Source organism: Synchiropus splendidus, chromosome 5 (assembly GCF_027744825.2).
Source record: "Synchiropus splendidus isolate RoL2022-P1 chromosome 5, RoL_Sspl_1.0, whole genome shotgun sequence".
In the NCBI taxonomy this organism is placed as follows: domain Eukaryota; kingdom Metazoa; phylum Chordata; class Actinopteri; order Syngnathiformes; family Callionymidae; genus Synchiropus; species Synchiropus splendidus.
This window is the reverse complement of record NC_071338.1, coordinates 20,232,911-20,247,419: the sequence shown is the minus strand read 5'-3', so window position 1 is coordinate 20,247,419 and position 14,509 is coordinate 20,232,911. Positions and strand designations below refer to the sequence as shown.

General features: G+C 45.8%; 1 protein-coding gene across 3 annotated transcripts; it reads left to right on the top strand.

The window, feature by feature from the left end:
- Positions 1–274: 274 nt before the first annotated feature.
- Positions 275–12,756, top strand: mapk6 (mitogen-activated protein kinase 6). 3 transcript variants are annotated; one of them, XM_053865212.1, is made up of 8 exons: positions 275–461; positions 3,656–4,485; positions 4,556–4,873; positions 10,129–10,273; positions 10,485–10,649; positions 10,722–10,917; positions 11,047–11,164; positions 11,601–12,756. In XM_053865212.1, the coding sequence occupies exons 2-8, from the start codon at positions 4,249–4,251 to the stop codon at positions 12,666–12,668; spliced, it is 2,247 nt and encodes a 748-aa protein (XP_053721187.1). In that variant the 5' UTR covers positions 275–461; positions 3,656–4,248; the 3' UTR covers positions 12,669–12,756. The 3 variants fall into 3 exon arrangements, with proteins under 3 accessions (XP_053721187.1, XP_053721188.1, XP_053721186.1); XM_053865213.1 differs by lacking the exon at positions 275–461 and adding an exon at positions 1,597–1,987; XM_053865211.1 differs by lacking the exon at positions 275–461 and adding an exon at positions 2,655–2,968.
- Positions 12,757–14,509: the final 1,753 nt, after the last annotated feature.

The following is a 14,509-nucleotide window of genomic DNA, read 5'->3' as shown; positions in this document are numbered from 1 at the left end:
ATACTCTGGAAACTGGAAATTCTAGATTTCTGCTGTCAAATGGTTTGGGGTTAAAAAGTGCACTAAATAAATGAGCAGCACTGTAAAGAACTGATCTAGGAAGATGCTCATTTCTGTCCAATTCTCTGTCAGTGTGACTGAAGAGCAGGTGCACAATCACCGCACTAACAAACAGTAACTGCTGACCACAGAGTCTGACACACTGACTTGTCGAGCACACTGTAGTCTCCTCCCATCTTTGCCCTGTACTATAACAACTCTCCATTCAGCTCCACCTCACAACTAGAGGCACATGGAGTACGATAACAGCAAAATATACACTGGGAATACACTCAAATTTGTTCTGGACTGGTCCTGTTGAGCCTGATTTCCTGCTGAACTACTTGTTGGATTTACTCCTGACTGGACTTCATACGATGAGAACATGTTGCTGCATTGGCTTGAGGAGACCTCAGTTCTTGGTGAGACTTAATAGATGAAAAAGTGTCAACACTTTTGTTTGTTTGCGGCGCTCATCTGAGAGGTAACATTTGCATGAGGAGGTTTCTGTGTTTTACAGTCCAGAGTTCGATGAAGGCTATTTAAAAAATGATAGAAAACAGAACTTTGGTGATGTTTCATTTGTATAATGATTGATGCCTAGTTGTATGAGGCAAATAGATATTTCAGTGTATATCTAAGGTCTCTTAGGTGTTTCTGGGTCTGAGCTTCAGAATTATTTTATTTAGAATGCACTTATAAATTAAACACCATGATCATTGCATTGTTAATACAGGATTCTCTGGCAATGAAAGGACAAATGAAATAAAAAAAGATATGTGTCTAAGGCCCATTTAGGACTCATAGTTAAGACATTTTCTTTTATTGTACAAAACCTATGACTGTTTCAATAGTATCAAATGAGTCATTTTTTCCATCCTGCCGTTGTTATTGTTAATTGTAGTCAAGTTTTCTTTCTCTTTAACAATTAGAACTTTTCATAGCATAGTTTGCAGGGTCATATTTTGATTATTTGTGTGTGTGTGTAATAAATAATTTAGAATATAATGAAGTCAAGCAGTCTTAATATTTGTCATGAAAACATGTTCATTTGCACTCACTAAAATGTACTTTTCAAACATGACTTTTTTTAAATTTGTTTATTTGTATTTACACTATATGAACTAAATATTGAAAGTCTGTCCAATATTATACAAATGTGCAGACTCTACAACTGCAACCCAAAAGTAGTCTCCATGTGTAAGCCACAGTATACATATATAAAACTGTTCAAAACATAAACATGAAATGATAGTCGAGTATCCACGTGTCTATTTATAGCTGCACAACATTATTACATAACCTCCAAGCCATCAATTGTAACAACTATAATTGACTAGTGGAGGAAAAAAGCCTTCATTACTGCAGAAAGAAAATACATTTTATTCCTGAGCATTCTGATCATGGATGCGCGGCTCCTGCTCTGTCGCAGACTGCATGCGGTGCACGGCAGCAACATCGCAGAGCCCACCCCGGCCCGTCACAAGCATCTGCATTCTCGGGCACATGGGTCCCCACATGGTCTGGATGCGGATGCTGATGCTGCTGCGGCTGTGATGCTGCGCCCATTCACAGCATCCACTGGCGGATGAATGATAAACACCCAGGGATAAAGAAACGCTTGTTTATTTCTGAATGACTTTGTTTTGATGGGATTTATGTGGATGATGATAACGCTACGCCACGCTAGAGAGATATACGCATCTGCCAGATGGACTTTAAATCCAGAGTAAACGACCCGTCCGTGGGATTTTCCCACTTAAACCGCTAATGCACTGCGTGTCATAATAACTTCATATACCACCAGAAAGTGAATAACAAGGGGAGTTACCAACCGCAGGACACAACAGACGGAGACGTAAGGGGCTAAATCAACTCAAAACAACAAGCTTTTTCTTCTTCTTTATAATAAGTGGATACACTCGAAAGGAGACAAAACGCACAGAAGGTACGGACAATATTTTGCAAAACTCGAATGTATAACCGTATGTTTCACCATCAAGTGTATGTAGATCACGATGTATATATGATCTCGACCTAAATGCCTCTCCTCTGCTTTAAAATATTATAATACACGTTAAAAGCGTATTTCGAAAGGCTGCGCTGTCACGTGACTGACTACTCGCGCGATATGTGGTTCGTTCATGACAGCGGGAATAATGATTTTCGGATCTAAATTCACGCGAACAGCTTCCTGTTTCAATATATTCTTGGTCAAAAATATTGTCCACATAGTCTTTTTGTTTGACTTTAAAGTGTTAGAATTAGGCAAAACGTTGCACTTTTAGCAACTTCAGAAACGCTTGGATTTCTTACACATGACTTGAAAATGATTTTTTTTTTCAATATCAAAATCGTATGTCCACGTGCGTGGACACATCTGTTATCTCCCGAGCAGTAGAACATCGTATCCTCTTGTCTCTATATCGGATGACAGAGGTATGACTTTGTGATTAGATATTTGTCCAGACACTGCAGAGATTGTATCTGCCAGAAATATCAAAGCAAATATCCGAAGAAATGAGAGATGCTCACGAGTGGTCGGACGCCACGCGTTTTGGGGTGCATTTACACATGTTATCGCAGGTATCCGACGGATTGTGAAAGCCAACAAGTTAGTTTTCGAAAAACTAACATTACATTAAGTGATAAACTACTAATTAAACTGAAATGAAGGCCAATAGTTGCGTGGGTCCCACGATGAAGTAACATTTGAGTAAAATATCGATTGACCTAAAGCGTTTAAAAACACATCACGGGATTTCCCATAGCCATGAAGGCACCGCCGTGACGTCACAGCCATTTCCAACGCTCAGCCCAGCCTCAATGGCGATTGCAACAGATCGTCACAGTTCGGGGAGCGCGAGCTGCCGAGCGCCACACAGGCTTTAACGACATTCGTAACATTCTCATGAGAAGAATACGAACTGTAAGTGGTCTGTTATGTTTACTCTAACATTTACAGTGTCTTATCTTGCTGTGTGAGTGGGCTTTTTACGAGCAGTGTGGCCGAGCGCCGCCTGAAAAGCTGTTCCACGTAGTCAGTCGTGTCCTTTCACAGCGGCGCCTTTGTCTGCGGCGTCGACCGAGTTGCCGTGGTGAATCAAGCTGAGCTGAGTTTGTAAATGAGGGCAGGTTCAGTTTATCTATGTATGTCGCATTTGTGTGATGTCTACCGAATATTTCGTGTGGCTATTTAAATGAAGTCCTCCAGACCGAGACGTCTTTGCTTCGCCCGGTCACCGAGGCCAAAAGAACGGCGGTCGCTGCTATTTCAACTTGAACTAGTCTGGTTTTCTACGACAAACAACAAACCTACTGATGTTCTGGGTCTGTAACGAGGTCGTGTGGACTTTTCTATCTTGTCATATCGATACGAAAGAGCGGTTTGTGTGCGCCGAGAGCAGGCGGGGGAGGGTTGGTTTCTATTAATGACACTACAGTGAAACCGAATCTGCTGCTTGTTCCGCAGCTATTGCTTCTTAAAGCGCGTTTCCTATTGCAAACATCTGTCTTGTAGCACCATCTTCCATTGCTTCTCGTGCCAGTGCTATCAGCGACTGAACTGTGAACGCGCTGAACTGATTTCCTGTGTTCGTTTTCTCTTGTCTTCCAGGTTGTAGCCAACTAAAATGGAGGATAGTTTTGATTGTGACTGTGGTGAGCTGGAGCCACCCGATCATTGAGGGTGTCTCATTTCTGTGAAGACTTAACGGCCAGACTGTACTGTTTTGTTTCGATTTGGTGACGACTTAGGAGAAAAAAAAAAGAGATTCTAAAAGTGCGTTTTGGCACATATGTAGCTGCTCAGGACCAGTAAATACACTGAATGTATCAGCATTGTGAGGATGCTATTTACTACGTGAACTCTAGTTTAAGTGCATTTTAATTGGCCTGCTAGTCCATTCCGTTGAATTCAAATAGTTCGAGGCTAGGCTTTAAACAATTGTCTTGGATTCCAATTTTAAGTTATTTCAACTTTCCTAGAGAAAATGGGGAGTAGGTACATCTACATGTTGTTGTTCAGCATTTGACAGCGAGACGTGGGTGGAGGGAGACTTGGGAGCTGTCTGCTCTGGGTTTAGTCAGGTCAGCCTGAGAGGCCGTGAGAGATCTAAATTTGTCTTTTGGTGTCAACATTTGGCTAAAGGAGGCTCCAGACCAAAACGTTAAGTACAGAAGCTTGGTGGCTCAAGTAGATTATCCAACATGGCGGAGAAGTTTGAGTCCCTGATGAACATACATGGTTTCGACCTGGGTTCCCGCTACATGGACTTAAAGCCTTTGGGCTATGGAGGGAACGGTTTAGTGTTCTCTGCGGTTGACACCGACTGCGACAAGCGTGTGGCGGTGAAGAAAATCATCTTGACTGACCCCCAGAGTGTCAAGCACGCCCTCCGGGAGATTAAGATCATCAGACGGCTGGATCATGACAACATTGTGAAGGTACAGTGAATGTTCATAATCAATCGTAGAGGCTTTTTTTTTCTGAGCTTGTGTTTGGTTTCAATTGCAGGTGTTTGAGACTCTAGGCCCCAATGGTCGCAGGCTAACGGAGGATGTGGTTTCCCTGACTGAGGTCAACTCGGTGTACATTGTGCAGGAGTACATGGAGACAGACTTGTGTCAGCTCCTGGACCGTGGTCTCCTCTCCGAGGGCCATGCCAGACTCTTCATGTACCAGCTCCTTAGGGGTCTCAAGTACATCCACTCTGCCAATGTGCTCCACCGGGACCTCAAACCCGCCAACCTGTTCGTCAACACAGAAGATCTGGTGCTGAAGATTGGGGACTTTGGTCTTGCCCGCATTATGGACCCTCACTACTCACACAAGGTAGGATCCTTTCCAAATAATATATCCTCAAGAGGATTACAGGATTTGCCACCCTCACATGTGATGTTTATTGTTATTGCCCACTAGTGTGTAGCTCCCTAGGGTGACGCAGTTTCCTCTCAGGAAGTAAATAAGACAGGATGTGGTCCTGTGAGTGACTAACGCCTTGTTTCCTTTCCGAGGAGGTGACGCTGTGGAAAATGCAACCATGGCATTCATTTACAAGTGACATAAGGGTTTCAGCCTGTAGGTTACTTCAACAATTCTAAGTTTTACTCAAACGTGGCTCCAAGGCATGTTCTGTAATGTGTCTAAGCTTTTATTATCTCATGATCAAAATTTGTCTCACTGTTTTGATGAAGCACATTTTTCTTTCTTGTCAGTCTGTTTTCTGCTGATGGGAAATTCCAAGTTCTAAGTATCAGATGTTATTTTGCCATGTGGTTCGCAAGCACATGCAACTATTTGCTTTTTTTAAACTTGCATACAATGAGCATATGGATTACCTTGTCTGATTGGAATGGTTCAGTTGCCCTTGTGCTGTTGTGTCACCTTGTGTAGGGATGAGGTAATACTACTTGAATACCATATGGTGGCGTCCTGTGAGGAAATGTAGGTTGGGGAGTTTCATCTTGTAGCTTCTGGATCTCCTTATTGCCCTGGGACAGACGTGTACACGTGTCTATGATTAGTCACAGTCAGGTCTGAAAATGGGTGCACGTGACACGTCCCTGCTGGTGGTCATGAAGTCATTCATGACTGTGAACATTCAGATGTTTCTTACACACAGCACTGACCGCCTGTGAGTGGGTTTTGTGAATAAAGACGACGCTCCGGGTGCTGCGCCTGTCTGAGTCATGTCTTGAAAGAATGCAAGAGTCACTGTTGCACAGCTCACTGTTGCTGGGAAGAAATGGTTATCTGTAGATTATAGTCTGCCTTGAACGGGGAATTTTCAGCTTTGAAGAGCAGCTTTTGTCACCACATGGTCCTCAGAGATAAATGAAGAGCCGACTCCGTTATTGAGAACTTTCTAACCTACTGGAATCACTTTTAATGCTTGGCTATCACTGTCATTTTGGTGTTTGGGGAAGAGAAGCCCCCAATGACAACACTGACGAATGGCGCCTAACGGCTTTTGAAGACACCACAGATGCTTTGTAGTCTGCAGAGTGGAGGTGATAATGTGATCAAAGAAGGTTGTCAGTTGTGGCCTGGACTCAAAGAGACCACTGACCATAATAATACTGGTGCTCCCACTAAAACTGAACCAATGACTTGGCCTTCAATCCATCAAAGTTTCTTAGTTTTTCACAGTCCTCCTCCCTAAGATCTGCTGCTGTGTTTAGTCTGTGGTCTCTGTGAAAACAATGGAAGGTGAATGGGGGCAGGGAGAAGTCCTCATATCCTCATTAACTGCTTTTTCAAAGCCTACCTATCGTCACCTGATAGGAAGCGTCTCCTATTTCAGGCCAAATGAGGCCTTGTTTAAGAGGAGCCCTTATAAACAGCGTTGTGGCTCGACACTTTGGAACAGCTACAGAGGGTAACTTCTCTTTCACAACCAGCCTTCAGGTCTCACAAAGATCTGTGCACACCGTTGCTGCTGCTCACTATTTATTCGTCATAAAGCCTTAGTAGTGACTTTAAAAGAACACGTTTATGCAACACAATGGATGGCTTGACATTTCCTACGGACTTTCTAGCTTTGCTTTAAAGGAACATTGCTTGTCCTGACTTTTGTTTTTTTCTGTCGCATCTCCTCTTTGTTTTGAGAAAGCAAGCAATATTTTTTTGGGGTCCATGTGAACATTGTGGTCAGCCCTGATGGTGGCCCGGAAGAATGACAAGAATTCACGTGCAGTCATCCAACTTCCACCCCCTCCTCACCCGTGTTTCCCTGCCAGCTCTTTGTCTAGTTGAGGTAGCTCAGCTCTGGTGCCAATGTTAAGCCTAGCTTAGGTGTTATTGTCTGTTTATGTGAACTTAATGTTGTGAATTGATGCTATAAAAACATTGCTTCTCAGTTTACTCGATGAACTGTGTCAAGTGTTGCTGGACCATGTCACGTAACAATTGTTTTTTAGGTTTTCTTTTTGTTGTTTCCTTGTTATTCAGATGTGTTTTTTCAAAACAAAATTCTATACTTCCTTCTATACAAAAAAACTACCATCTCAAACATCTCTTCTAAGTCTGAAATACTAGTGAGCAGTTTCTCTTGTGTCACTAAGGAGAGTCCTCCAGAATCATTTGAGAATGTTTGAACAAAGTTTGTTTGTTCAGGTATGAAGTAACTGGTGGCATGTGTATCGAAGCTTGGCAACAGCAGGGTTTTTTTTAATGTGTAATTAACCGTTCAGAAGATTAGACATGAGGGAGTAGAGAATACATACTGGAGTGAAGTGTCAATCAAGCATTCACATTAAAATTCTTTTTTTTTTTTAATTCAACAAGTTGAACACAGTTGAAGTTGTTTCCAAGGCTCACTGACGTCATAGCTGCCTCAGAAGAATTCTGCATTAGACTCAACCCAAACCACTAAAGTGCTCCCACACATGTGACCCAGTTATCCTGCCAGAAATGTGAAGGGATTCTCAAACTGACTTTAAAGGGCCAATAAAAGTCAGAGGGACAGCTTTATGTTCGCGAACCTATGGAGCCTATAGATTTGCTGACATCTGCTTCAGTTTTTCTGAAGAGAAAGCTGGTGAATTAAGTGAAAGCGTGATTGTATCCCAACTCTTCACTGCTGATATGACTTCACTGATGCCCCATGACTCTGACTATATTAAGTTTCCTGGGTTGATACGGTTATTACAGTGGATTGCTGGCTGTGCTGCCTTAGATTCCATTTGATTCAAGTGAGAAGCTTTCACCTCCCTGAGTTATGACTTGGAGAAGTTAATGCTGTGTGTGTGTGTTAATTAATTCCGATTGGCTCTATTCAGATCAGAGTCCACTTCACTAGCTCAACTTTATGCACTGATCAACCCTCCTAGGGTGAATGTGATCAATGATTGTTCTCATGCAGTCACACTTATCTTTCCATCCGATGTCACCAGTGTGTCTATATTTTCCTCTTGACCTTGGAGGGTGAAGGAACAAAAGGCGTGAGAGGAAATGTATCTGTGGCGTGTCATTTCTCAGCCTGTGACAACAAGGCCATGTTGAGCAGCTCTGTGCCCCCGGATAGTATGCCATTAAGTATTTCAGCTAAATTAGGGCAGAAACTTGAGACCTGTTCACTGGTGACCACTTTGAACTCACTACTACAGCCTGCAGGAGGAGGAGGGCGAGGGCAGTCAGGAGTTGTTTTACCACCTCTCATCCTTCCCCATTTGCCACTAAGCACGGGTGCACATAAACACCCACAGCCTATTTAGTTAGTGTGTCCCCCGTGTCCCATGTCCTTCTGTCCCAGTAAGTAGCTGAGCTTGGGTGCAGAATGGTGCCACTGATGGTGCTGTGGGAGGATTAGCCGAGTGCTGACAGAGAAGGCACATGTCTGATCTCCCCTGTCCCAGTGCTCCCTCAGCTCGGGTCAGGCCCACAATGCTGGCAGAGGGGCTGGTCGCCTCCTCTGGAAGCAAATCTTTTTACCTGGCTGTAGAAACGTCCTCTAGCTGTGCACCAGTCCTGATGTGAGACGTACTTGGCTTTTTGAATGGAAGCAGAGGTAGAACCTTGAAAAGAGATGGATCAGTGTTGAATATCGAGGTCCGAGGTTTTTGGTTTCAAGCTTTTTAGGAAGACAGGTTACAACCTATAGAAACAATCAGGCAAATAAAAACGATCTACCGTATTTTCCGGACTATAGAGCGCACCGGAATATTAGCCGCACCCACCAAATCTAACAAGGAAAATGGATTTTGTTCATACATAAGCCGCACCGCTCTATAAGCCGCGGGTGCACCGTTGCTGTCTGCGCCACAGAAAATGCATGAGGATCACTTCTAGCGATCCTCTAGTACTAGTTTTGAAAACGGGGTCCAGTGTCGAGACTGACTCATGAAACAATCTTGCCAATGTTCTGAACTCCAGTCATGAACTCCTCACATCTTATTTACATTTAAAGTGTTCAGAAAGCGCTGTTTTCACCCTCCAGTAGATCGTCTATGTTAGCAGAGCTGCGGACAAGCGGGCGAAAACAGCGCAATTTGAGCGCTTTAAAGGTAAATAAAACGCCCGTGATGTCATCGGTTTGATGTGACGAAGCTCAATATTTTTGCCAGCAAAGAGCATGCTCATTAGACTCTAAAAACTCGGGATGCTCCGAGAGACAGGGAGAGCACTCAGCTGAAGCAGCTGTCTTCAACCTCTTTCATGAAAGTTCTCACTCTGGACGGTTGCAAACGTTTCAGATTGACCGCGAACGCTGCATCTGACACACACAAGACAGCAGCGGATTCGGTCCCGGTTGATTCCGTCTTAAAACGACACCTGAGAAAGGCTGCTCATCTGGCGCGGTGAAATTAATGATTATTTCTCGGGCAATATGCTTCGCTTTCTGAACGTCACGCTCAGACCGGCGAGTGTCGCGAGTGACCGCTGGTTCCTGCAGTTTCACTTTCATGAGCACCAGAAAACTCTCTGTGCTCCGTCAAGTGCTGGTGTTTTAAATATCGTATTGAATTCGTGGCGTTGACGCCTTTTAACGTGCATGTGCTGCAGGATGCAAACTTGACATGACGGACTGAAAAAAGCTTCCGCATTAGACACGCCGTTGCCAAGCGAGTGGCGAGTCGGGAGGGAGGAGCAGACGCATCACAAACCGCGGGCGGTGCCTCATCAGAACGGCTGCTGTCACATGTGCTCGGATTTTGTGACCGGCAATGACATGCAGTGGACGGCATTCACAGATCACAACGAGTTCAGCCTTTCATAATCGGTGGCCGATTGATTGGAATATCCCTGTAAAAATCTATATATTAGCCGCATCGTTTTATAAGCCGCAGGGTTCAGACCGCGAGAAAAAAGTAGCGGCTTATAGTCCGGAAATTACGGTAATCTAAAACTGTGGACATCAATGTCCCATTTCTACAGCAAACGGAAAAATCATGTCTTACTCCGTATTACAAGGTCTCCTTCATCTGCCACCCTGAATTATGGCAGTGAAGCACGAGGAGGACAGCGGCGATCAAATCAGGACGTTGTTGTTGTTTATGTTCACATCAAATTGTACACGCACGTGGTGTAGCGTTTTAATGGTAAATATTTTGTGTAACATTTGTGGTTCCTGTGTTCTGCTCTGCCAGGGTCATCTCTCCGAAGGTCTTGTGACCAAGTGGTACCGGTCTCCCCGTCTGCTGCTCTCACCCAACAACTATACCAAAGCGATTGACATGTGGGCGGCAGGCTGCATCTTTGCTGAGATGCTCACAGGAAAAACCCTCTTTGCAGGTAAACATCAAGGCCCTTCAATGAGGACCTGCTCATTAAAGCCGCACAAGTAATTTCCAGCCTTTAAAAATCAGCCAGATGAGCAGAGATGTTTTTTTTTCTTCTGGCCTTCAGCCCAGCACAGGGCACACGGCCGCCCTGTTCTTGTTTTCTGCGGTGACTGGTGGGGAAGTTGTGTAATGGCTCACCTGATGGCTGCCTTGTGTTTCAGGGGCCCATGAGTTGGAGCAAATGCAGCTAATCCTGGAGTCCATTCCTGTGCTGAGAGAAGAGGACCGGCAGGAGCTCCACAGCGTCATACCCGTGTTCATCAGGAACGACATGTCCGTGCCACAGACTCCGCTGGCCAAGCTGCTGCCTGACGTCAGCCCTCAAGGTAGTGGAGGACGGAATCACGTTCATGTCGGTGAAACTGTGACTTATCTCAGTGCCCCATCTTCTCACTCAGCCCTGGACTTCCTGGAGAAGATCCTGACCTTTAACCCCATGGACCGCTTGACTGCAGAAGAGGCGCTGGCTCACCCCTACATGGCGGACTACTCCTTCCCTCTGGATGAGCCCATCTCTCTGCACCCCTTCCACATTGAGGATGAAGTGGACGACATCCTGCTCATGGACCAGAGCCACAGCCACACCTGGGACAGGTACTGGAGATCCAGGATTGTATTGTCTGAGGGTGATGGTTTGTTTGCGCGAGTGTTACTTGTCCCGGAGCCTGTTCAGTGTTTGCCTTGTGACTGTGTGCACTCAAGTCCGCCTTTTCCATTCACCAGGTTCCATGAGAGCCAGCTGTCTGAGGCTGACTGGCACCTGCACAGCACCCATGACCCAGAAGAGGTTCAGGTGGACCCACGCGCCCTGTCCGACGTGACCGATGAGGAGGTGGTCCAGGTGTGTTTCATAAAAGTTCATGTGCCGGTGCTCACATCACAACCTGTCCTGAAATGGTCCTCACCACTTGACTCCGTGGCTGAAGGTTTTTCCTGTAACCAACTTTTACTCCGGTACACACTGTTAGTAACAAGCAGTAACAGGTCTGCTGGCTGCTTCACCTGTTGCATCTTAACATTATATAATGGTGGGTGCCATCATTAAAGATTTAATATCATGTGCTGCTGTTGCATCATCTGGAGCTTTGTTCTTGTCGCAGTGTAGCAGTCAGGTCAACCTGGTCGAAATTGTTTACTTCCCACTGCATAACACGCTCCTGTCACAATGCACTGCAACAATTACATTTTATGTAGATGTTTCTGAGCGTATGATCATGTTAGTCCCAGGCCTGGGCCTGTGTTGTTCTGAAACTGAGGTGGTGTGTTCTGTCTGGAAGGTCGACCCTCGTAAGTTTGTGGACGGAGATCGGGAGAAGTTGTTGGGCGATCCGTCCCTCGACTACTCGATGGAGCGCTCCTGGGCGGACGACTACCACGAGAACAAGTACTGCGACTCGCAGTGCAGCCACACGTGTAACTACAAAGCCGTGTCACCGTCCTACCTGGACAACCTCATCTGGAGGGACAGCGAGGTCAACCACTACTACGAGCCCAAACTCATCATCGACCTCTCCAACTGGAAGGAGCAGCAGAGCAAGGAGAAGGCCGACCGCAAGGCCAAGAGCAAGTGTGAGAAGAACGGCTTGGTGAAGGCCCAGATGGCCCTGCAGGAGGCCGAGAAGACCCAGTGTCCGGCGGAGAAGGACAAAGAGCAGGAGAAACACCAAGTGCAGCCTCAGAGTCAGCAAGGCTTTGACTTTGACTCGTTCATCGCAAGCACCATCAAACTGAGCCTGCAGCCGGAGCCCTGTCAGGAGGTGGGCCTGAGCCAGGTTGGCCTCCTGAATGAGCTCAACTCCTCAGTGTCTCACCTGGAGACCGGACGCTCCGGCTCCAAGTCCATCAGCCAGGAGAAGGAGGAGAAGTGCTTGGTGAACTTGGCGCAACTGGGTGGCGGCGGGGGGCTGGGAGTGGTGGGTCCCGACAGCGCCTGGCCCGTCCACCCTTGGGAGAGCTTCGGGGAGCAAGTCGGGGAGAACGGCTGTTTGATAGACGAGGCTTGCTGGGACATTCGCGGCGACGACCCCCTGCAGAAGGAGAGCACTTACACCAGCTACCTGGACCGGCTGTTCAGCCGGAAGGAGGAGGTGGTGTCGGAGGGCGTGGCCTGCCCGCAGCTGGAGCCCTCGGAGGTGATGGAGAGAGATTTGAGCGAGGGCTTCCTCTCCACAGGCACAGAGATCGTCCTCAACGTGCAGCTGGACTCTCTGGCCCTGCCGGGCTTCGGCAGCTCGGATGACTTGCCTCTGAAGTCCATCCAGGCGTCCCTCACCCCCTGCGCTGTCAAATGCTCCCCACAGATTGCACACAAAACCTACAGCAGCATCTTCAAGCATCTTAACTGAAGTTGATCTCCATCAAAGTGCAAATCCTTGACGTTTTTTTAAAGGTTTGTTATTGTACTTGAACCATTTCATACTTTTTTTTTTTTTTTAAACAATAGTTATTTTCAGAATAAATTGCGTGCAGACCGCTGAGAAGGTTAGTTTTCGGTCGTCACTCATTGAGCCTCCGTCTCCAGGCCGTCACGGCAACATGTCCACACCGGTGGCCGTGTCGCTCGCACTGTCAAGTGCTGTAGTCAAAATAAGCCGATGACGGAGTGAAAGATGAGCCGCAGAGAGTTTACGAGGTGCCTCGTGAGCCTACGAGCTCACGAAGTGCTTTCAAACTGCCTTGTCTAAATGGGGAACACATGAGCTGCGGTGGGTCGCGCGTTTTTTTTTTGTTTTTTTTAATTACTTTGCGTTCAAAGAGTTAGTCTTTCATACTGTAAATCTGACACATGATGCCAGCAGCCACCATTATCATAGGCGTTGATGTAAACGTGTTATCTACCTCAAGGTAACAGCGGCGAGAGACACTCGGAGCCACACTAGTGCTTTACTCACATGACCATCCTCATCCCAAGAAGTGGTCACGGAGATGAAATCTGATTCACATGAGCATTTCGTCGTGAGGTGTTTGAGTAATCATTTATTTATTTCTAGCAGATGTGTGATATTTATTTTAGCAAAATGTTTCAATTTCAATGTGATTACCGAAGAGCGACGGATTTGAAACGACTCCCGCTCTCATTTCCGAACCTCCGAGCGTCTACGTGTCGTCTGTCAGGAGGCGTCTGATCAGGTGCGAGTTCCCATCTTCCGTCAGCTTCATGGATATCCTTTGGGTTTTTTTTAAATAGGTGCATTTAGTTAAAAAAAAAAACAAAACAAAAAAACAAAAACGGCTTTGTTTCAGAAGCACCTAAAGTCTTAATTTTTTTTTTTTTTTTTTTAATCTAATGTGATCATTGCGTGCATGGAGGCAACAGGAAGGTACACACAGAGTGGCGTTGGTGAGTGTTCTGTACGTCAGTTTTAACTGTAACCATTTTGTTCAATTTCTATGTACTTTCTCCCATGCAAGCATGATGAATTAGTTGAAGGTGTAGCATGTAGAACATGATTCTTTTTGTAACATTGGTTCCCTTGTTCTACGGGATTATCTCAAAATAAAATAACTGGCAAAGAGCCTGGCGTCCGTCTCCTCTTTATCCTGACAGACTCGGGCGACTGCGGCGCATCGGGTTCTCAAACGTCCAAGCAGACGGATTGAATTACCAGGACATGGATCCATCAGTGTGTGAGCGGAGTTACGTAAGCAACATGCTTCTTTGTGGCTGCAGTGCTCTGCTGCCGTGGCAATTTCCGTGCCTGTATTGTAGGTGGAGCCATGTCATCGTGACTGCAGACTGACTATTGACTCACTTCAGCTCTGTCAACTGCATCAACTTAAGCGCAGATCTTTACTGTGTTAACTTCAACTCACCAGTGTGTGCTAAGCAGTGTGTTCAGTAGACAGGGACACTAGACTCTGCTGCTCCATGAGTTGTACGGTCAAACTAGAGAAGTGTTGCCAGAACTTGTGTACACACTTCTTAAATAAAGAAACACAAGCTGCAAGCACTTTGAAGGAACGTCTGGTCTGACGTCAGAAGGTTCAGAACGTGGTGGAACCTGGAGAACAAGTTACCCCACTTGGCCTTCTCTACTCCAGCAGGGTTTGAACACATCACAACATGTTCAGTTGAATTCAGGCTGAGTGAGATTTGAAACATCCATTTCACACGAAGTCCCTCACCACTGCTGCACCCTACTGTGAGGAGGCATCTGCCAGGGTCAACAAGCACCCAAAAAGCAGT